Source organism: Mirounga angustirostris, unplaced genomic scaffold (genome assembly GCF_029215605.1).
Source record: "Mirounga angustirostris isolate CCGP_5_RB_7025 unplaced genomic scaffold, mMirAng1.0.hap1 SCAF_4, whole genome shotgun sequence".
In the NCBI taxonomy this organism is placed as follows: Eukaryota; Metazoa; Chordata; class Mammalia; order Carnivora; family Phocidae; genus Mirounga; species Mirounga angustirostris.
Window position 1 is genome coordinate 146,909,745 of NW_026991712.1, and position 22,809 is coordinate 146,932,553.

Consider the following 22,809-nt stretch of genomic DNA (forward strand, 5'->3'; position numbering starts at 1 on the left):
GTTGGTGCGGACAGCCCCCCACAGACTAGAAAACCTGGCGCCTCGCTCCTGTATAGAAAGTATCATGTCTGTCACTGGCTGACACTTTGAGGGTTTTTCTTTTCTCCAAATAAATAATTCTTTGTCTCTCTTCAGGGTGGCGGATGGGGCTGGAGAGAGGCAGCTGATCAAAGGCAGCCTCCCTGACTTTGAACAAGTGGGCTGAGGAAGGGGGCCTGGACAGGCAGGGGCGGGGGTGGGGGGGGAGGCAAGGAGAGCCACCAATGTGCAGCTGAGGTAGGAGGGGTGTCCGTGTCACCTGAAGCCGCCTCCCAAAACATGTAATTGTGCGTTCCTGGCCCCGGGATGTGTGAGTGAAATATTAGGCTAAATGGAGAGTTCCTTCCTCAGAGGAGAAAGCGGGCTCCCTTTTCCTGTCCCTTTGTCTCTTGTCCCCTTTGTCCCAGCCCTCCAGCTCTGCGGCCTCCCCTCCCCCAGCGGTTCCTTCCTTTGTGCCCCCGCCACTCACTCACCAGTGAAACTTAACTGGAGCCTCCAGTGGCCGTCCCGGCCCGCTTGTGTGCTCCCCGTGAAACAAAAGTGGCTGGTGGGTCCTGGCCTGGTTGTCTGCACGGGGGCTAAAAGGAACCCGACAGAGGGGCCCCAGCCCCCCAGAGGTGGTGGTTAGTTTTGAAGTTTGGTGCTGGCTGTTGGTAGCCCCTCCCGAAGGAAGAGCATTGTTGGGGGGTCTGCTGCCCTAGTTAGAGGGATCTGGGGCTGTAGCTGTGGCAGGGGGACCCCCTTCCTTGATGAAGGGCCCTGGGGTCTCCATCAAAGCTCCTCTTTCTCCTGCCCCGAGCGGTTTGGTCACAAGTTCTACGTGTGACACCTAGAAATGACAGGCAAACTCTAAAAGCACCAAACCCACACTTCTGGGTACCAGAGCACCTACCTTTGTTACAAGATAGGCTTCATTATCTTTAAACAAGTGCTATCCTCACTTGGGGGTTAAGCAGAGATGGGGGAAGGAGAGCTGAACGTTGGGAAAAAATCAAGCTATTACCTGAATTGGTTGAGAATATGGAGAGGGTGAGCCTGATCAAGTCTTTCATGGTGAAATGGGAACTCCAGTGCCTGGTTTCGAACCTGGTGGCCAGGGGTAGAAGGGTGTGTGCTTCCTGAGGCGAGTGACTGGGCACCTCACATTGGACTTGAGAGAGCGGAGGCCTGTGGAGGTCAGGCGGGGGCGGGTGTGGGTTTGCTGAGGTAGAGCGGAACGCTGGTCGGCTGGCGTGGCTTCATTGTTGCCACAAGTATTTTTCCCTACTTAAAGTATTTTAAGTTATTAATTCAACGATACACATTTAAAATCACGTTACAGGAGGTAACATGTAAATTTAGAAGCGTTCTCTTTTGCTCGCAACTACATAAAAAAAATGGACTTTAGGTGTCCACGTGCATTTTTGGCATGAGTGTCTTCAATGCTGACACCAAAGCCACTTTTTGTCTTCTAACCCACTTTTCCAGCACGTATCACCAGTACTCCCATCCAAGTTGCTGGATATATATTTTTTAAATTTATGTAGGATTCTGTCTCTAGGAATTCTATCCAAAGCCACAGGGATCCGTTAGAACATGAAAACCGTTGGATTTGTGACATTTGTCTCATTGGTATCTATTGCTGGGGATGCTCCGGCAGATTTGAGACCCCCGTTTTGATGCTGGAGAGTGGAGGGAGGCGCTGCCCTTTCTGAGTGCCGCGTGTGACCCTGATACTTCTCCGAGCCTTGTTTTCTTTCTCTGTAAATAACAGCCCACAACGGTGTGCCAAAGGCTCACTTCTCGGGATTAAGTACGTGAAGGAGGCGGGACAGGGCCCTGTGGACAGTGAGCCCTCAGCAGAGGCACTGGTGGAGGTTGGACTGGTTGGGGCACTCTGGCCCTTCTGGTTTGCAGAGTGACTCTGAGGGCTTATGAGGCCAAGCCTGGAGGCAGTTCTTGTGGGGAAGACCAGGACCACTGTGGGTTTTGGTTTTGGGTTTTGGAGTGGGGGAACCATGCCAGAGGGGGAAAGGGGTGGTGGCACTTGGAGCTGCCGAGAACCCAGTCACAGGAACGAGAGGCCTGTGGCTCAGGGACCCTTTACTTACTGCCCCCCTTGAAAAGCAGTCCCTGTGGCCCGCCCCGTGGCATTCCTAGAGTGGAATGTTTTAAATTCCCTCTGTTTGGAGCCTTTTTGCCAGAGGTGAGAGGAGCCTTGACCAGTCTGTAGGTAGGACTCAGAAAATTTATGTTCTGTCTTTCAAGTGTCTTTATTTCAAAACTGGCAAAAGCTTAACTCAGGGCCTAACAGGCCCCAGGTTCTGCGTGTGCCCGAAGATGTCTGTCGTCATTGTCATGGTCACTTTTTGCCATCTCGCGATTGTGGGTGACAGATGACACGCACACCGCTGGTCCTTGGGGGTACGGACAGTGGCTGCGGTGTGTATTGTGTGTGTCGTGTGTGTGTCCAGCTTTACAGGGCAGATTTGCATCACCCTTTGTAAATAAGGGCTGCTTTGAATACCCACCTCTGATGCACCTGCGCTGCTGGCTCTGGGATTCCCGATTTAGATGGCTGATGGTAATTTGAAACTGAAACAATCAGAACTATATATCTCGTGAAAAAAGAAAAGCAGTGGAGGCCAAGACACCTGCCCCCCCACCGGAAGTTGTCACCCAGCTCGGACTTTCCACGCGGATGGCAGGGGTCTGCACTGACCGCCAGCCGAGGGCCCTGCCTCCAAGCCACTTTTTTGCCTCAGATACTCTATTTCATTGAGAGAATTAGCAAAATGAAATGGAAGTGGGTGGTGTGTTCACGTTACTTTGTGAAGCTCTAAGCGATGCATTGCTTCTTCCAGCCGTGAACCGTTTCCCTGGACTAGCAGTTTCTGGCCCCAAAATGAGAAATGAGTAGGGCAGTGGTAAAAATCAGGGTAAAATTAATTTCTAAAGATTGAAGACCTTGAGGGATGGGATGGGGGGCAGGGGCAGGTTTCTTTTCTGAATGGGCAAGGCTTAAGGGCCTTGTGCGTGTGTGCTTGTGTGTGTGTGTGCGCCCCCCGCACAAGGGAGGGAGGGAAGGGCAGAGGGGCAAAGAAGATACCAGAGAAGGACCTAGAGACCTGGAGGGAGTGGGAGGGGGCCCTAGGAGTGGTGGTGGCTCCGGCTGGGGGGAGGGGCTACTATTTGCATAACTGATTGTTGCTCCAGGGGATTGTGGTGGGGGAAGGGAGGCCAGCACAAAGGCCCTTTCCTCCCGTCCCCTCCCCGACCCCTCCTTTCTCCTTCCCTCTTTTGTCCCCCCTTTCCTCCCCTTCTGGCGCCAGGCCCCTGAGCCCGGTCAGCACCACCTGTGCCCCCGCGGACGACTCAGGGTCGGCCGGCCCCGTTGCCCAGCGGACAGGGTTTGACTGCCCAGGCTCCCGTTGCAGGCAGGGCCACCGCAGCCGCCTGCCGAGTCAAGATAAAGTCCAGAGGAAGGCCTCTGGCTGTGCATCTCTCTTTAAAAGCGGGTACTTTATAAAAGGCGGTTTCTGTATGAAACTGAAGTGCTCGCCTTGACTGTTTTTTCTCCCTGAGGACAAGACTTCTGGGGGGAGACATGTTCCCTCTCGTAAGGCGGTTTATCGGGGCCTGTTTCCCCGGGCCCACAGCCTGCCGCTTGGAGAGTCCCTGGAGTCGCGTGTGGCTGCTGGAAACAGAGGGCTGGTGGCTGGGGTGGCCCGAAGCAGCCGTGGCCAAGTCTCAGGATGGGGGTCCCAGGTTGGTGAGCTAGAGACGGCCTTGCGCTAACGTGGCTGCAAGAATTCAGTGTTTCGCTCACCAGTGCACGCCGTAAGCAGTGGTATCTGCCGTAAGCAGTGGTATCTGCCGTAAGCAGTGGTATCTGCCGTGGCCACCACATGTCTTCGCTAAATCGGTAATTGGATGGTCCAGCAGGGATAAATAGTACCTCGTGGTTTTGTCATCCACGTCTGGGCTTTTCTGTTTACCGTATCAAGTGCGCTTGGGGAGGCCACCTCCCTGCCTGAGCCTCAGTTTCCCCATCGGTAAAACGGTGATGACATTTTTCAGTCAGGCTGTCCTGAGACTCAAGTGAGATTCGCTGTGGTGATTTTTGCCACAATGCTGAGCTCATTGAGCCCTCCAGGCTCTGACCTGAGGGGCCTGCCCAACATCTGGGGACAGAAGCAGGCCCCGGACTCCTCTGCGGACAAGTGGAGAACAGCAGGGCAGAAAACTAGTGGGCAGTGCGGGGTGGGTGGGCCAGGTCAGAGGCCTCCAGCCTGCTGGGTGGTGTCTCCTCTCCTCTCTTCCGTCTTGTTTGTTTTGCCACAAGACAAAGTTATCTGTTGCGAGGGGGAAGACTCTTACCGGTTCACCCAGGGGGTGGGGTGCCATGCTGCCATTTACATCTTCCCGGGGGGGCCCTTCTCCCCTCCCCCGGCCAGAGTTCCATCTTTGTGCGTAAGCTTAGGCTATTATCCTTTCAACAGAGTGAGGACGGAAAGCATTTCAAAGCAAATTCATGCCCTAGTGGCCAGCCAGTTCCCTGATACCAGGTTGGAGGGGGGTGTGGCTGCTGTAGATATCAGCTACGGCTCCCGCTCCGTTCTCCGAGGTTCTCCAGGGCCGGGGCTGGGTGCAGGTGTGGGTTTGCTTCGGGGAGGGAGGCGGGGTTGGGGAGAGCTTGCGCCCCGCGAACAGCTTCAGTGACCACGTCTTTGTTTCTCTGACCCACACCGTCTTCATCTATGAAGTGGGGAGAGCGTAAGCCTCCATCACAGGATAGTTGAGGGTAGTTTGTGAACCAGTTTCTCTCTGGAAAATGTCAGGTATTTGGTATTGATAATCCTGGAAAGGCTTGGACAGGTCACGAACTTGAGCTGGGAGGGGTAGGGCCACAGTTCCTGAAGGAAGGGATGACTGCCCTTTTGTGGCCAGCTGAAGGGATTAGTTCAAAGGGCATAGGGGCCGAGACCACCTTTCCATGGTGTATGCTCAGAGGAGCCCATGCCCGCCATGTGGGTCACCCTAGGAGCCAGGACTCCAGGCTGCCAGCCCCCCAGCTGCTCTGGCCACCCCCAGACACCCTGTGTCTCTGTTTGTGAGCTTCCTGGGTGCCAGCTCTAAACGTCAAGAAGAGCTTGTCTTTGGTGTCCGAGCAGGTTTATGGTCTAGTAGGGATGATGGGATGAAAATACTGGTAGGTCGGGCGCCTGGGTGGCTCAGTTGGTTAAGCAACTGCCTTTGGCTCAGGTCATGATCCTGGAGTCCTAGGATCGAGTCCCACGTCTGGCTCCCTGCTCAGCGGGGGGTCTGCTTCTCCCTCTGACCCTCTTCCCTCTCGTGTTCTCTGTCTCTCATTCTCTCTCTCTCAAATAAATAAATAAAATCTTTAAAAAAAAAAAAAAAAGAAAATACTGGTAGGTCTAGCTCCAGTGGTCCTAAATCACACACGGCCTAGATCAGGCTCAGCCCATGGCACTCAGCTCAGAGGCCTCGGTGTGCAGCCCTTGCAGGGGGCGGCGGGGGGTCTCTGCTGAACTAGGGGGCTGGGAGGCATTCCTGTTTTTTAAAAACAACAGTTGCTGACCCATCTAAATCCAACCAGTGCCCCCCCCCCGCCGCCCTCCCCCCAGCCCAGTTGGCCGGATTCTGGTAACTCTTCTCAGCTCTACAACTAGAATCAGGGAGGGTGGTGCCTGCTTTTTATAGAAGAGGAAACTGAGGCCCAAGAAGGGAAGAGGCTGCCTTGATTGATGGAAAGAGGCCCCAGAGGCTCTTGAAAATTTCCCTCCAGCCCTCAGCAGCAGGGCTGCTAGGTCTCACCTTGCTCCCAAGGCCGTTGCCATTAGCAACCAACTTCCCCTGTTGGTTCTGGGGGCCCTCGAGGGGAAGAGGGAAGAAGGTGGAAGCCTGGCTGTCAGTCAGTCAGGTGGCATTTGAGTGTCTGTGTCAGTGGGTTCGTGCAGGTGACACTGGGAGGAGGGCCCGGGCACCTCAGAGCCATCCAGTGCGGAGGCCCATTGGTTTGCTATTAATTGTTCCCAGTAATGGGGAAATTATATGCAGGGCCACCTCGCTTTGTGCAAAAAGATGCCGCATCGCTGTTACACCATACGCACAAAAGAATGGAAAAGGAAGAAAAGCAAAGACAAAGTAGAGGATGACTAGGCAGCAAGGTCTACTGGAGTCAGGTAGACTTTGCTCTTGTCCTGGCTCAGCTGTTCTCCAGCTAAGTGGCCTTAGCTTAATTACCTGGCCCCTTTGAGCCTCAGTTTACCCGTCCGTAAAACGGGTCAAGGTACAGGTGTACGTTAGCAGTGCAGGTGTGTGATGCTCAGCACCTTCCCTGACACTCCTGGCTCCTCAGTGAATGGCTGGTGTAGGAACCGGAAACCTGGGAAGGGTGGCTTGCTAGTCACTTGGTTACATTTATCGAGTGTCATCCAGGTCCTGCCAAAAGCCTGGTGTCCAGGGGATACAAATCTGGGTGAGGATCAAGCTGATGGTCCAGAAGGGCCAGCAGACTGATTTGACCATCGAGTGGATAGGTCTTGGTCTGTGCTGGGAGGGGGACTCAGGCAGAATCTGAGGGGAGCCCTGAGAGGGGTGTGTCCAGCTGATTCAGGGTTTGGGAGGGCTTTCTGGAGGGGGCATTGCAGCTGGGCTTCAAAGAAGACAGGGAAAGGGAAAGTGGTGGGGAAGCCCATCCCAGGCAGGTGCAGATCTTTGTCTTGGAGGACTGTGGGCAGTGAGCATTGGTAGCGGCTGACAAGTGGGCTCTTAGTCTGTGCCAGGCTCTGGTCTTGCCTGTGTGAGGTGACTGATTTCCTGTAACCGACCCTGGGAGGCAGGCGTTATCCTATTTTGTGGTTGAAAACCTGGGCCCCAGAGAAGTTAAGGGACCTTTCCAGGCTCACACAGCATGGAAGACCCAGCATTTAAACCCCCAGAGCCAGGCTCCAGAGACACCCCCCTCTGTCCGTCCCCCCATGGCCTTGAGTCACTGCCTGGCCTGACAGGACCCAGATCTAGTTGCTGAGAGATAGATGCTCATGAACTAGTGGTACGACCCACTGGTTGGGCGCTTTGGGGAGTCCTCCCCGCCTCCTTTTATCTGTAAAAATGAGATTAATGCACGTCCATGAAGCAAAGTTAGGTTCTTGGATGGAGTTTGCTCTGTGGGGTGTGCTTTGTGGGCAGGGAGGTGTCACCCTCAGCAACGAAAGGAGGGGGTGGTTGCGAGGTGGGAAATAGTCAACTGTAAGGCAGGCTCCCCTCCCCCACTGTCCTTGTTTGAGAGGCCAGGAGCCTGTGGGACTTGGGCAGGATTAGATAAAACGTGGGCAGAGTGCCCAGCACAGCACGGGCGTGCGCACAGCCCTGGTAAACAGTAGTCATTTTCATTATTGTGTCTTATCTCTCGATATTAGTGATTATTATTGATGGTCCTCTCATCAGTCCTGTGGGGTGATTTTAGCTTCACTTGATAGAAAAGGAAACAGCTTGGAGGGTGGATAATGCATCCAAAATCACAGTGGTTGGCAAGACACGTGGAGATTCTGAGTTGGGTGTGTTTCGCTCCTGACCCTGCCCTCCTGTGTTACATCACGGGAAGGCTCCAGCAGGCCCTCCTGTGTGTCGCAAGGCGAAGCTTAACATTTGACCAAGGCTTTCTCAGAGACAGCCTTCCAAACATGCCGGTCCTGTAAGGTGAAGCATGCTCGTGGACATGTGGGCTCTTTTAGCCCGTGCCACGCTCTGGTCTTGCCTGCGTGGAGTGACTTAACCACCATAACCAACCCTGTGAGGCAGGCGTTAGGCCATTTTGCAGTTCAAACCAGGGCCATGGAGAAGTTAAGAGACTTTTCCAGGCTCACACAGCGTGGAAGACGCAGTACTCAAACCCCCTGGAGCCGGGCTCCAGAGACCCCTCCCACTTGGATGCTTGAGCTCGTGATGGTGACTCTCCACCAGCAATGCAGTCATCCGGGGTGCGGCTGTATGACCACGCCCTAAGCCACATCTAGACTCTGAAGACCTCCGTCGTGCAAGAACATGCAGCTCCTATGTAGGAAGTCCAGTATGGTGACCCAGGACAGTTCTAAAAATCACGCAGTGGGAGAAGCGTCCATAGCTCTGGGGTTGCCTGGAGACCTTTCGCTATGGCCCTTCACCAGACCTGAAGGCCCTCTTTAGGTGGTCTACTGGCAGCAGTATCATTGCTTGTCTCCCACCTCACCACTGCTGGGGAGAGGTGGTGGCCCTGTCGATTTGCAGACGGGGCCCTGAGGTTTTGAGCATTCGGGGCTCCAGGCTGTGTGTGCCCCCACCACACAGTGCTAAGCAACGATGGCAAGACTCCGTGAAGACACGGGGATCCCAGCGTCCCTTGGCTCTGTGTGACAGGACTAGAGAACTGTTCCCAAGTTTAGAATTGAGCCTCGCCTCATCAGGGCTGCCACCCTCACAGCCACCATGCTCGTGCTAATTCTTTGTTGATTTAGAAGCCTCTTCAGGATCGTTGTAGTGCCTCGGGGTCACTCTTGTAGAGAGGAAGTGTAATCCCTCAAATATAATCCCCCGCACTGGATACTCTGGAGCACAGTCTCCTGTACATGAGCTTGTTGGCACCCTCCAGCAGTCCTGGGGGAGTGATGGACAAGGCTTATTATCCTGTTTTGTTGATGAAAAGGCAGGTAGGTGGCTTTGTGACTTTCCCAAGTCACACGTACTGGACATATGATGAAGCTGAGAGTAAAATCCAATCTGAAGGCTGATCATGGTATACAGGACAGATGGCAAATGCTTGGCACACACACCGACACTCCTCCCTTGCTCGTGTCAGACATTGCAAGTTGATCACGGTAACTCTTTTCCTCGTGCCCGGGTTCACAATTATTTTCAATGGCACATTCAGCCAGCCGTTGTCAGTTGAATAACATCGGCATGCGAGAGGAGTTCCTTGTCATCGGTGTCACATACCAGCTGGAAGTTGGCCAGTGACGTCGTGTGCATTTCCTGGTTGTTTGGATTTCTAGATAAGTGAAAGGCAGATGCGTACTGTAACTGGATTCCAGTTGGAAGCCCTGGACCTTCTGCCAGAGCCAACTACCAGCTTCCAGAAGGCCCTGGAGAGTCTCTGTAAGAGGCGCGGTGGTTGACCGAAGAAGGGTTGCTTGAATCGGAGTGCCAGATGGGGATCCAGAAGGGGATGGAAGGTGGGACACGCTAATTGCCGAAACGTGATTGAGCCCTCCTGGTTGGAGGAAGCATAGAGGGGGCAGCACAAAGGCCTTTCTCTCCCAGACCCCCTGGCTTCCACTCCACACAAAGACCCTCACAGGATTGGGGGGTCCCGAGTGGTGGAGGGATGATAACGTCAAGGGGTGTGTGTGCTCAGGAGGCCACGGGCAGGGGGGCATCGTTGGGGGTCCTTTCTCGGTCAGAAGGCCAGGGGCACGTTCTCGGACTGGTTGGTGAGTCTGAATATCCAGGCCTGTGCTGGGCATCTTCCTATACCAGGTTTGAGGTCAAGGTTGAGTTTGAAGTTCTCATTCAAGTTGAACTTTGAATTCTGCATCTGACCTTGGATAGCCAGACCACGAGCACTTCTTCACCTCAGCCTTTCCTCCATGCTGAGCCACAGAAACCATCCGCCACGGTCACCTAACTAGTGGCTGTCTTGTTTTGATCGCCTAACTCTTCAAACATCAGCCGATTTCTTGCTGCCAGCCTCCACGTGAATACTCTTGACCTTGGTTTCCAAGGTGCCTTTTCATCCGTCCACTTAGTTGCGCAGACCCTCTCATCTTCCCCAGCAGTGTCACCCCGCTCCCCACCTTCCTGCCCATAGGCAGGCTCCCTGGTTCATCCCCAACCCTAAACCTGCAGAGCCTCTTTTGGAGTAAGTTCAGCTCAAACCCTCACCTTCTCCAGGAAGACTGGCCTGGCCCCTCCATTTGAGGATCCTCTTCCCACATGAAATACAAATTTAAAGAAAATCAACTCTAATGGTTAGAAGGGACCTTACAGGCATAGGCTTCAGTGGTTTTTTTAACTTACTTTTTTTTTCTTTGTAGCAGGAGAGCCCTTTCTGTAAATGCAGTCTTATGTGGAAAACCGAGTAATAAAACAGAAAACGGAACTGTCCACTAGTGTAAAGGAAGTGGGGTGCCGAGAGTCCTGCCCCCTGAACTTCCCACCTTTACGCTTCCTCTCCTGGCCCCCGTGGTCCTCTGATTTAATGCAGCTCCCAGGTGGAGGGGCGGTGCCTAGGAAAAAGGGATGCCTTAGCTGAAGATAACCCAGTGAGTGAGAGGCACGGGGTTCCCATGCCTCCCAGCCACATCTGGGGTACTTTCTAGTCTGTCAGCATTCCCCAGCTCTTCAGTGAGATGTTCAGACAGGTTTCAGGGAAGGGTCTGCAGCCAGATGCTTGTGAGAAATGCAGGGGTAAGCAGTTTCTTCACCGTAGGGCTTCTTGAATTTTTAGCGCGTTGGGTTGCATTGCAGATCTCAGAAGTGGGGTAGGGGAAGGTAGTGGGGGTGTGGATAGACAGTATAAAATACAGTGATTCTCAAACGTGTTTGACTACAGGACCTTATCTGGTTGAGGAATCCTAAAATGGTTTCAGAAATACTAAAAGTGGAGGGCACCTGCGTAGCTCAGTCAGTTAAGCATCTAACTCTTGATTTTGGCTCAGGTCATGATCTCAGGGTCGTGAGATTGAGCCACGTGTTGGTCTCTGCGCTAGTAAGGGAGCCTGCATAAGATTCTCTCTCTCCCTTTACCTCTGCTCCTCCTCCGACTCTTAAAAAAAAGGAAGAAAGAAATACTACAGGTGGGAAGTGACTGGGTTGTGAGTTGGTGATTGATCCCCCCCCACACCCAAGGACAGCTGTGGGTCCAATTGTCAGTCCAAGAACAAGTCCCTTTTCCCGGACTATGGCTTAGCTTCTCCATCCTTCACAGCTGTCTGTTCTTCATGAAGCGTCTGATTGGGTGTCAGGCGAAGGGCTCCCATAAGCCTCTGCCCTTCCATGTCATTAGATACTTTGCGTCTTTTTCAGTGATCACCCAAGTTACGAGTCCTTCATGTGGAAAGTTAAGATTGTTTCCAGTTTTCTCGTAGTGTAAACGACACAGTAGTGAACATCCTCATGGCTAAAGGTTTGTGTACATCGATGGGATGGCATTCTTAGATGTGGAAAGGTTGGGTCACATGGTATCCACGGCACACTTTATAACCACGAGTGCATCAGCCACCACATTGCTTCACAGACGTCTGAGTTTCACTTTCCAGCATTGTTCCTGGCAGAGGTACTGACCAGCAGTGTCGGAAGATGCTGGCTGTGTGGGCAGCCTTGACCTCGGTAACCAGCACCTGGGAAGTCAGCGCAGGGCCTTGTGTTGTGGGCTGCGCTGCCCTGTCCGGCCCGTCTGGCACTGGAGGCCTGGGACCCAGCCCCTCATTCTTTCTCCTCATCCTGCTTGCTGAAGCTCGGCTCCCGCGGCCAGGACTTCATACATACTAATTGATTTAGATTTAGATGTTTTTCCCCGTATAAGAGCTCGGTAGTGGAGACCCATTTATCTGAATGCTTTTTATGTCCCTGAAACCTTGCGCAAGAGGCACAGATTAGACTATAGAGACAATGGGGCATCAGGGGCCTTGTTTGCAAGAAGGTTTCTGTCGCCGCTTTTATAGCCTGGATCTTGCCTGGCTCCTAGAGGGTGGCCGGCGTTCTCAGACGGGGAGTCTCAGGGGTGGGGGTTTATGGGCAGCAGTGGTTGGTGGCATTCTGTATTCACTCACATAGATCGTTTTGGAGAAGGACCGACTCTTGGATATGGACTAGGATGAACCCTTCAAAGCCGGGGGGGAGATGGTCATACTCGGGCCTCCCACATGCAGACAAGCCACATCAGAACTGCTTGCCGAGTCCCGGGAGCCTCTTGAAAACCCAGAGGGGGAGGTCACGTTCCCTTCCTGCTCAAGGGATTCCAGGCTCTGAGAGTTCCGGTACCTTGAACAGTGTCACTCGGCTATAAGGAGAGAGATGGTACTGGGACTGGCGGCCCGGTTGGTCTCACTCCAAAGCTGAACCACACCAAACATTTTGTCCAGGAATCTGTAACGTTCTATGAGAACGAAATCTGAGTGGTTACAAGGTCTTGTAGGAGATGAGTGTAACACGATTCTTAATTTTTAATTATGTGATAAGTACCTAAGTACTTTTGGTGTTAAATATTGCTAAAACACAGAGGTGTATGAAATAAAACGTGAAGACCATCTCCCTGCCCCTTGCTGCCTTTTTCCTGTGCATTTACATGTGTTAATATCTGCTCTGGTTTAGCCCTGAAAGCCATTTCAGTTCTACCTGGAGGCCCTATTGTGTGCCTGCTCTATTTCTTTAATTTCAGCAAACCCAAATTAGATAGCAGCATGCTAACTAACTCTGTAACTTTGGGTAAGTCACCCCTCCAAGAGAGAGTAAGTATCGGATCCCTTATCTGTATACTTGGGGTAAATCGTCTGGAGCATCACGGGGCTTTTGAGAGAATTATGAGCTGCCAGTGTCATGGCCCAGGGTGTGTGGCACGAATGAAGGTACTCGAAAGTTACCTGAGGCTGTGCCCCCCAGTGTTGCAGGATACGGGGAATGGCTGTCGGGGAATGGCTGTCCTCAGTACTCTGCCTAACCACGTCACGTGGACAACAGTGCTATAAATAGCCATGAATACAAAAGAAGCTGTAGGTCAGCTACAAATGCCCCCAGAGAGGTGTTAGCAGCAGATGGAGCTCCAGGCTCCAGTGGGGAGCAGTTAAACCATGGAGGGAATTAGGGAAGGCTTTCTGGAGGAAGTGCCCTCTAGGAAGGAGGGGTGGGGGGCCTTAGTAGCACTAACTTACTTAGCCTTGACTTTGTGTCCGTAGGTATTCACATCATCCCACGTAAACCGACACACTAGGAACTCTGAGGCCAGAAGTGTAGTTTTAGAGGTGAGGGGTCTGAGACAGGGAGGGGTGGAGCCACCGGCCCTAGGTCACAAAGCTAGTAAGTGTCCGAGCTCGTAAGAGTTGGAGCACAAGCACTCGGGGCTCTTCACAGCTGTGTTGGTGCAGCCTGCTGGATCTCGAGGAGAGTCTGTGGCAGCCAACGCGAGCAAGGCTGGGGGTGGGGGAGAGGCAGGTGTTGGCAGAGCTGGGATGGCAGGGTGTGCGGCGGCGGGGTCGGGGTGGGGGTGGTAGTTCATGACATGGCTGGACAGGGTGATGGCAAGCAGATAAGGGAGCACCTAGGGCCACTAGTCTGTGGTTGTTTGGCCTCCTCCCACCCCTCTTCTGTCACTTGAGTGGGGGAAGCGTCTGCCCTTCCTGGCGTCCACCCTGTGAGGGACACCTCCCAACCTGTCCTGCTCTCAGGCCGCCCAGTGGCTCATAGGCAAGCTTTGTGCTGTTCCTCAGTGGTAGCCCTTCCCCTCAGCCTCTCAAAGACTAGAGACTTACTGGTATTTCGGGCAGTGCTTTTTTGAAATTCATTTAAGAGAATCTACTTGCAGATTTGTCTTATACTAGCCATCACACACACCCACCCACCCACCCACACACACACACACAGTGTGTGCACTCCTTCCTTGAAGGAGCCATGTTGGTGACACAACCGAGCATGTCCTCACCGCTTGTATCTGGGGCTGCCAAGGCCCTTTCGACATTGTGTGTGATGCCCTTGCACTTTGATTGCTTCACCGGGCGGCACAATGGAGTCTCTGTCAACATGCCAGCTAATTAATTTTCACTTGGTAATATTGCTTCATCTCCATGCACTGTTCACGTTGTCCCATGTTTTCCCTGATGCTGGCTGGAGGAAAGCTCTGGAGAGGGCAGATGTGGATTCTGACCCTCCTTCCTGTCCCTTCGGTGAAGGCCTGGGTCTTTCCCATCTCCATCTCCCTCAGCCCAAGGGAGAGCACTGGGCACTCCTTTTGAGAGAGGTCTTAATTATTAGAGTGTTAAAATGAGCACAAACCTCACTCATTTGGCCTCCTCAAGGGCAGAGTTGTGTGAGAACCAAGAGAAGCTGGAAATGCAGACAACTGGTAAAAAAGACTGTTTCGGTTCAGTACTGACAAGTTCACCATTGCTGTGGCAAGGAGGAGGGGCCATCTGCCTGGGCAGGGAGAGGGCAGGATTTGTAATTAGCACATGTGCTTTGGATATTTCTAAAGGGCTTAAAATAGGCTGTCCTTTTGAATATGAATTTGCTTAGACCACCCCAGGTCCTCTTCCCCTCCCATTTTTTTACATTGCTGACGTTAATCCTGGGTTGAGCATTAATATTTGTTTGTAGAATTTAATTTTCTGTTTATATTTTTTCCTGTCGCCAGTGGTGGTGTTTCGTTTTTTTTTTTTAAAGATTTATTTATTTATTAGAGAGAACATGTGATGAGGGGGAGGGGTAGAGGGAGAGGGAGAGTGAGAATCCCAAGCCGACTCCCTGCTGAGCTCCCAGCCCAACGAGCCCAACAAGGAGCCCAAGAGGAGGCCCAGCGCCGGGGACTGGCTCTCATGACTGCAAGTTCGTGACCTGAGCTGAAACCAAGAGTTGGATGCTCAACCAACTGAGCCACCCAGGCACGCCTGTCACTGGTGTTTTATTGTGAGAAGCCGCACCCATTACTTTGTGTTAAAGGAGTGCTGGGTTGAAAAGCAGGAGGCACCTCTCACTCTTTCTAGCAGTCTGACCCTGGCAGGTCACCTCCTCTCCATGCCTCAGTTTCTCCATCTCTAAAGTGGAAGTGCTGAACTAGCTGTCCTCGTTCTGAAACCCAGCTATTATTTTACACCCTTTGTGTTGGACTCTGGAGTAGGGTTCAGCAAGCTTTTTCTGTGAAGGGCCAGGTAGTAAGTATTTTAGGCTTTGTGGGTTGTATGGTCTCTGTTGCAGCCACTCAGCTCTGCCTCATAGCACAAAAGCAGCCATATAGAATATAGAAATGAAGGGGTGTGGGGCGCCTGGGTGGCTCAGTTGGTTAAGCGACTGCCTTCGGCTCAGGTCATGATCCTGGAGTCCCGGGATCGAGTCCCGCATCGGGCTCCCTGCTCAGCAGGGAGTCTGCTTCTCCCTCTGACCCTCTCCCCTCTCCCCTCTCATGCTCGCTCTATCTCATTCTCTCTCTCAAATAAATAAATAAAATCTTTAAAAAAAAAAAAAAGAAATGAAGAGGTGTGTCTGTGTTCCAGTAAAACGTTATTAACAAATACAGGTGGTGGGCCGCATTTTGCTCGTGGACGTTCGTTTGCCAATCCCAGCTCTAGAGTGTTCTCTTTGGATTTTGTAATGTTTTCTTGTGCACGAGGCTAGTCTCCAGGGAAGAATTTCTTACTTGAGTTAGGGACCAACACCTGAGCCCTTCTGAGGCCGGACCTTGCCGGGAACCTGGTCTGTCCCCTATGTTTCCCCTCTGGTAACTGGGGAGGTGGCCTCTCCAGACTTCTCTAGAGAGCAGGAGTGCCTTGCTCTATGCAAATTGCCCTGTTCTGAAGAGTTGTAAGATATGGTAAATCTGAGCTTAAGTCTGATTAAGGAAGCTCTCTGCCACAAAACAGCATACCTTTGCCTATGTCCTTTCCCTGTATATTTTCCCTGTGATACACCTTTACAGTGAGAGAGAGAAAAAAATCAAACCCTGCTTGCTTTTGTCACTGAATGGCTTTCTTGGTATTTTATTTTGACATTAAAAAAAATTGGTGGTGCACAGGGTAGTTTCAGGGACACCAATATTGTGCTCCCCACTCGTATATAACGTCTTGTTTCTTTACAAGGCTACTTCTTTGAGGGCCTGAGGAGATGGTGGTTAGTGAGGGGAAAGGAGTATAAATAAAGGTTACTCCTCTTTGTAACTGTCAGTGTGGTATCAGATGGCTGATTTGGCAGCAAGATTGTCTCTCATTTCTTTGAATTGTGCTAAATAATACTTTTGCTCAGGTGAAGAAATGCTCATTATTTACATTATTGCTGAAGGCTGTGTGTGTGTGTGTCCTCCCTTGGCCCTTCCTTTTTGAGTGGAGGAGAAGGAGACACTTGTCCCCATTTCCCAGATTGGCAAAACGAGGCAGCAAGCTGTTGCAGTTCTGGATTGAAAATCTCACATGGCTGCGACAAGCAAATGTCTTTATCATTTTCCTGTGGAAACTGAGATGTGACTCAGCAAACAGCCTCTGGGCGGTCAGGGGCGCTGCGCTAGAGTGGGCTTCCTAAGGCCTGGTACCTCCCTTCACCGGAATGCCCTCCAGAGAGTGGCGCATCCTGATGGCGGAGGCTGGGAGGGTTCTGCCCCACCCCTCTCTCTCCCACTCTCCCCATGCGAGCTGCATGAAACAGCAGTGTGCTGTGCAGACGCTCTTAGAGACCAGGTCACTCTAGCCCACCACCCCCATCCCTGTCAGATTAGAACTCCTGGGAAGTACACAGCTCTTAGAAGCGCAAGTCTCTGCTGTTATCTGGGGGGAGAGAAAGACGGGGGGGGGAAAAATCACCACTAAAAGCAGAACTAACCCCCAGGGCAGCCTAGCATGTGGCTGAGATACTCTGGCAAATGTTTGGACAGCTTAAGAAGATAAACTAGGACTTAAATAAATAAAACCAACTACCTGGTCTATGAAAAAAGTTAGATTTGGGGGCCTGCTATTTCCTGAAGCTTTCAAGGCCTGGAGCCAAGGGGGTGGGAAACGTACCACTGGGCGTTTCCTCCTGGTGGGATAGCTTCCTTCTCGGCATCACAGGAGCCTGGGCCTGTGTAGGGCCTGCCTGGGAGAGCCTGGGCTGGGTGGAGGTTTCAACCTGGTGGAGTCCTCACTCATCCAGCAGACTGCCGCTGACTGGCCCTGAGGAGGGCCTCAGCCCGGTGCCCTTCTCCCACTCATTAACTAAGTCACTTTATCCACAGAGCAAGCCCTGGTGGCCCTCACTGTTTGCCAGACCTGTTTTTGGGGGTGAGAGGACTGTCGGTAGAGAGTCTGCTCTGTGGACAAGCACCACTCAGTGGGCACCAGGAAGTTTTGTTGTTTTTTTTTTTAAGTCATCTCTATACCCACCGTGCGGCTTGAACTCACAACCCTGAGATGAAGCGTTGCACGCTCCGCTGACTGAGCCAGCCAGGTGCCCCGAGGAAGTTTGTTCTTCATTGAGCACCTACGTGTGTCGGGGATGGTCCAGGGGGTTCCAGTGTTGGCAGTGACCACCCAGCAGGCTCTTGGGGAGCTCCTGGTCCAGAGTGAGGAAATGAATGACCCGGGAGAAAAGGAATGGATTTTTCCCTTGTTTAGGATATTTGTGTGTTTGTGTTGATTTGTAGTCTCCTCTACTTGTCCTAACCAAGGAGGCGAATACCTGGCTGAAGATAAGCAAATAAGATGCCAGACTGGGAATGAAAAAATGTAAATTTTAAATTTTACCTCAAGCCACCCAAGAAACCTTTGCCAGGCCTTACACCCCTCTTTCCTGAGCTATTTTAATTATGCCCCCCAGTGTCTTTCTGGGAGAGCTTCGGGTGGCACTGTCATTTAGTGAGGAAGGGGGAGGTGAACCTGGGGGGGCCCGCTGACAACACCCACCAGTCAGGGAGAGTTAAAAATGAGGCCTTTTACCTTTCAACGATAATGTACATTGTCCAGCAGTCTCATAGTTGTATGGAGGGCTTGAATGTGTCCGGTGTGTCCAGTAAAGTCACTTGTCTTGATTTGGGCTGTCACTTCTGCTGCTCATAGATGCTGTGTTTATATATACCGCTGATCACAGCCTTGCTTGTCTTGCTGGCAGCCGGGCTGTGGGGAGGAGGGCACACAGGGCCAGCGGCTCCTTACCTCCTCTCCGAGGCCTGGGAGGGCTAGCTCTGTTGGGGGCAGCATTTCTCTGCTGATTCCTCGCCAGCCATCAGTGTGGGTTGAATTGCAGCTTCAGAAGGGTACTTGTCTTCTTAATTAGGGGTGGTCAGTTTTCCAAATTTTTTTTTTTTTTTTTTTTAAGATTTTATTTACTTATTTGACAGAGAGAGACACAGAGAGAGAGGGAACACAAGCAGGGGGAGCGGGAGAGGGAGAAGCAGGCTTCCCTCGGAGCAGGGATCCAAATATTTTCCCTTCTCTTCTTTAAACCTCTGTTCAGTCTTGAGAAGGGAGCAAAAAGCTCGAGATGAACTGCATAAGATAAACATTTATATCTTTGTAGTTAGGACAGGCCAAGTTGCAGATCGTGAATCTTCGAATAATGTTATTTTGTGAACTGGTCTTGGTTATACTTTTTCCCAAATTGGCATCCTGTTGAGGGTAGATGAAATTGTAAAGCGTAGAGCTGGAAGTGACATGGGTCACCTCACTCTGGAGTGACCTCGCACAAGGGGCTTTTACGTGCATTGTCCTATAATCCAGGCTGCAACCTGAAGAGGTGGCTAGGTGTGGCCCCCCATTTTGCAGATGAGGAAGTTGAGGCTCTAGGAGGTTCAGTGACATCCTTTAAGTCCTTCATCCTGAGCTGAGCTGAGATTTAAACATTTGGGCTCTAAAGCCTGTGTTCTTTCTATGGCACCACACTGCCTCCTAGCTTCCTTCCTTGTGGAAGCTCCTGGGGAGGACCCAGGCAGGCTTCTGATCAAAGCCATTTGTAGGCCAGCTCCCCTGGATCACAGACTTTGAAACACATTAGAACTGGCTGGGGACCCCTGAGCCCTTTGGCATCATTTTGTAGTTGAGAAAAGATGGCCTGTAGAGAGAAGTGACTTGCCAAGACTATACAGCGAATGTGTTTGCTGATGCTTTTTAGATGTTTGTTGAGTGCATGCCATGTACCAGCGTTCTGCCACACAATTGAGGATAAAGTAGCAAACAAAACAGACAAACATCCCTACCCTTGTGGAACTCAAATTGAGGGTTCCATATTCCCATGCCCTAGCTTCTCACCCTAAGCTTGTAAACAGCTCCTTTATCCCACCATAGATTTGGGGAGTGCAAAAATAATTTTCATGTAATATTTTGAGCCCGAACCCAAGGAGAGAGGTGAATCAGCGGGAGGAAAGAAGTTATGTAATTGACTCCAAAACTAAAGGAGAAGATCCTTGGTTTGCATATTCGTTTTCAATACCCATTCTTTCTGCAAGTATTTCTTGAGCACATGTTATATGCTGGGCACTGTTCTACATCCTAAGCATTCAGCAGGTGAACAAAGCTCTGAAGGAAGTAGTGATTACGTACACTTGGTTCTCACTGGAACCCGGTGGCAGCCGGAGGTCCCGCTCTGACTCCTCCATGGTGATCACCAATTTGTGATCTGAACATTTTCCCCATGTAGGTGGTGAGTGTTGACTGCTCTCTGCGGCCTACCATCTATCCGTGCCTGATGCCAACATGGTGGCTTTGCTCCCTAAACGATGAATACCGGCCTGCCTCATTTCTGCTGTCTGATTCGGTGCTCCACAGAGGCACCCTAAGCATTTGTGTGTTTACATAGTGGAAGTTTCTTACTTATCCTGTGTCTCAGTCACCACTTGCAGCTTTTGCCAGAAAAACAGTGACCTCTGCAGCCCAAAAGAATTTGACCAAGGATGTCTAGGGAAACTTTCTGTTGATAAGAAGCCCCCTGCAGGTTAGTTAGGGGCAGGAAGAACAATTTCACATTCCCTTAGGAGTTCTACGCTTTTTTTTTTTTTTTTTTTTTTAAGGAAAGCCTTTTAAAATATGAAAGGCCTGAATGCTCCCCTTTGCATTTCCCTCCCATCAGCATTTTATCAATTGATAAAGTTCCTTCTGAACATGAGAGCCTCCCTGGCCCAAGTTTTCTCTCCAGCATCTGCTTCACCTTCAGTGATGGGGAACTTACTACCTGTGGGGCGGCACATTTCAGTTTTAGACGATTAGAATTCGTTTCTGTTCTCCGTATTACCACCACCAAGTAGAAAGACTCCCTCTTCCTTATGCATTTTTTTTGGGGGGGTTAATTATAGCAACTCATTCATGTTCTCTGTTCTTCCCATAAGACTCCTCCGCCTCCACCAATGGGTTTCCATTTAAAATAGCTCCTGTTCTGTTTTGGAAGGCTTCTCTCCTGGCTTCTGGTTTGCCAATGTTCTTCTGAAAATGTGGCTTCCAAAACTGACCTCCAGCCCCACTCTTTGGCCTGGCACCCTCGAAGTGTCTGGAGCTGGCAAGAGGGAGAAGTGTGGCAGGGGCGAAGATGCTCTTGAGTCAGGAGCTGGCCGTGATCCGCTTTGCTCTGTGGTAGGTATTAAATACGTTCCCAGGCCTGTTTCCTGCTTCCAAATGCCAACATCCCTGCCTCTTATGTGAGGTTTAGCTTAATCCCCAACCTTACCTAAATGTTACTTCTATTATTATTCAGAGCTGGGGGTAGAATTTCCCTGTGTTGAGAGCGTGTGTGGGGACGCAGTAGCGGGATGCCCGCTCTGCCTGGAATTCTCTTCACTGGGTCCTTTGTTCCAAAGCCCTGTCCAGCCAGGATGGTGCTGTTCTCCTAATGTTGTTTATTAGGATGTCTTCAGAGATTAGATGGGACAACCTCCTTGGTTTACAGCGGGGGATACTGCGGCCCAGAGGGTAGAAGTCAGCTTGTCCCCATTCTCCTGTCACACGGCAGGTAAAGTTAGCCTTTGTGGCTGGAAGCCAGGCTGCTTGTCTCTTTTCCTGTGCTCTTTCTACCCTGGAGTGAGGCCAGAGGTGTGGCCCCTACGAAAGGGTCTTCAGTTTAACAGTTTTGGAATTGTCTAGGAGGCTTCCGGCGGGTTAGCCCTGGCTTACAGGTACTGGGGTTTGCACAGAAACCCTGAGTCTCTGCCCTTGCTTTCCTCTCTCTCCACCTGAACTGGGTGTGCTGGCCAAGCCTCAGGGGCACACCTGACGAGAGTCCAAGAGTCCAGTGTATCCGTCAGATCCCAAGGGCCTGCTGAGCATGAGGCAGGGGTGGAGAGCCAGCGAGTATAGGGGATAGCTGCCAGATGAGAGGTGTTCCTTGAGGGCAGACGGGTGTATTAGTCTTCACGTTTGTACGCATGGTGCCTGGCACATAGTAAGTGCTCAATAAGGATCTGTTGAATGAACCAAAGGATTTGGATAAATGAGACCAGACAATGGATAAGCTTGGGGGCAGGGCAGCCTGCCCATCTGGTGGGCTAAAATGGAAACAGCCGATTCCTTTTTATCTTCCAAATGTTCTTGGAGCTCCTGCCCCATTCTAGACACCTCAACACAGCCCGGCCCCTGAGTAGGTTAGGGAAGGAGACCCTGTTAGAGGACATCCCCATGTCTGGATGGTATGGGACGTATTCTGTAAGCACTGATTGCCTAACTGCCTTGGCTTTGGAGGGTCCTCCCTTGAAGGGCCCCTCCCCAGCTGCTCCTGGAAGTGTCCCCCAGGTATCACCGTGGCCAGTGCATGCAGCCATGCAGCCCAACGATAAAACTCTAGCCGAAGCTCTGCCCTGCCTCTTCCCAGGGACAGGGACTGCCCTTAGCCTCCCCCCCCTCCGCCCCCCCGGCCTCTCTTCACCTCCTGTTTAACCTGACTGACTGACCGCTCTGCGTGCAGAAGGCCTGGATGATGGGTGAACATGCTAATAAAAATCATCGCTCCTCTCTGGGCGCTGTGCCGTTTGTGGTACGTCTTGTTAATCACTTGGCAAAGAGAACATCAGGACTTTAATTCACTGGACCGGATTTCCTCCCAGGTGTCTCCCTGCATGGGTGAAAGGTGGAGGTGGCCAGGCTGGCTGGACTGTGGTTGAGGGGGGGATGGTGACAGGAGTGGGCGGGGTTGAATTTTCTCCTTTTTTCTCTGCTAATAGTGTCAGGACACTGGCAAGGCGCTCCCTTCCTGTTCTCCAAAAAACCCTACTGAAGCACTGACCACCCCTTTGTTGCATATCCTGCCCCCACCTGCCTTTCTTTTTTAAAGAAGTATTTATTTATTTGAGAGAGAGGACCAGCCCATGTGAGCATGCAGGGGCGGGGCAGAGGGAGAGAGAATCTTAAGCAGACTCTGGGCTGAGTGTGGAGCCCAATGTGAGGCTTGATCTCAAGACCCTGAGACCACGTCCTGAGCTGAAAACGAAGAGTCAGATGCTCAACAGACTAAGCCACCCAGGCGCCCCCCCGACCTGACTTTCTAAGTGAATCCACAGCCTTCTGTCAGGAGTAGGGCTCTGGTATGTGTACAACACAGTGGCCTCGTTTGTCCTGTGCCTGCTGTGGGGGTGGGTTGGGGGGCGCTGTATTAGGCACTCCGGGGAGACATGGCCAGCCCCCCCCACCCCCTGCTGCCGCCCAGCCTGTCCTTTGGGTCCCGGTGTGCCCGCTTCCTTTCCTCCCCTCCCTCCTGCTCCTTTCATCTTTGTCTTTGCTCTCATGGGGAATTAGCCCCCCTCTCCTCGCTTCCTGTCCAAGACCTCTCCTCGGTCCTCTGGGGAAACCACACAGGCCCCCCGCTGGTAGGTCCAGTGAGTGGTCAGGAGCCTTACCTCCCACTGACGGGCCCTGTTCCCTTTCTCCTCTAAGTCTCCCCACCACGGACAGTATGGTGTGAGGTAAGGGGGCTTCACCCCCAGTGCTTAAGCCTGGCTGGCATTTTTCTGCCCCTGTGTGGTTTTATTAAGTTTCTCCTGTCAAATCTGAGAGGCTGAGGAAAGTCATTTTAAAGATTTATTCCTGAAGGACCCCATGAACTCTGGTCATTGAGCACAAAGAGGGTTTAGTGGTTGGGGTGGGTGGA

The 22,809-nt window shown here is 51.9% G+C and overlaps 1 protein-coding gene across 10 annotated transcripts in view; it reads left to right on the plus strand.

The window, feature by feature from the left end:
- Positions 1 to 22,809, plus strand: part of SSBP3 (single stranded DNA binding protein 3) — a 163,024-nt gene that overhangs the window by 24,592 nt on the left and 115,623 nt on the right. Inside the window, exon 1 of one of the 10 annotated variants that reach the window (XM_064589084.1) lies at positions 20,125 to 20,306. The exons of 8 other annotated variants lie outside the window; for them this stretch is intronic. In XM_064589084.1, the coding sequence (XP_064445154.1) occupies positions 20,166 to 20,306 (141 nt within the window). In that variant the 5' untranslated portion in view covers positions 20,125 to 20,165. Of the gene's footprint in view, positions 1 to 20,124; positions 20,307 to 22,809 lie in introns of those variants that run through there. One more of the 10 variants, XM_064589087.1, reaches the window with a different exon arrangement.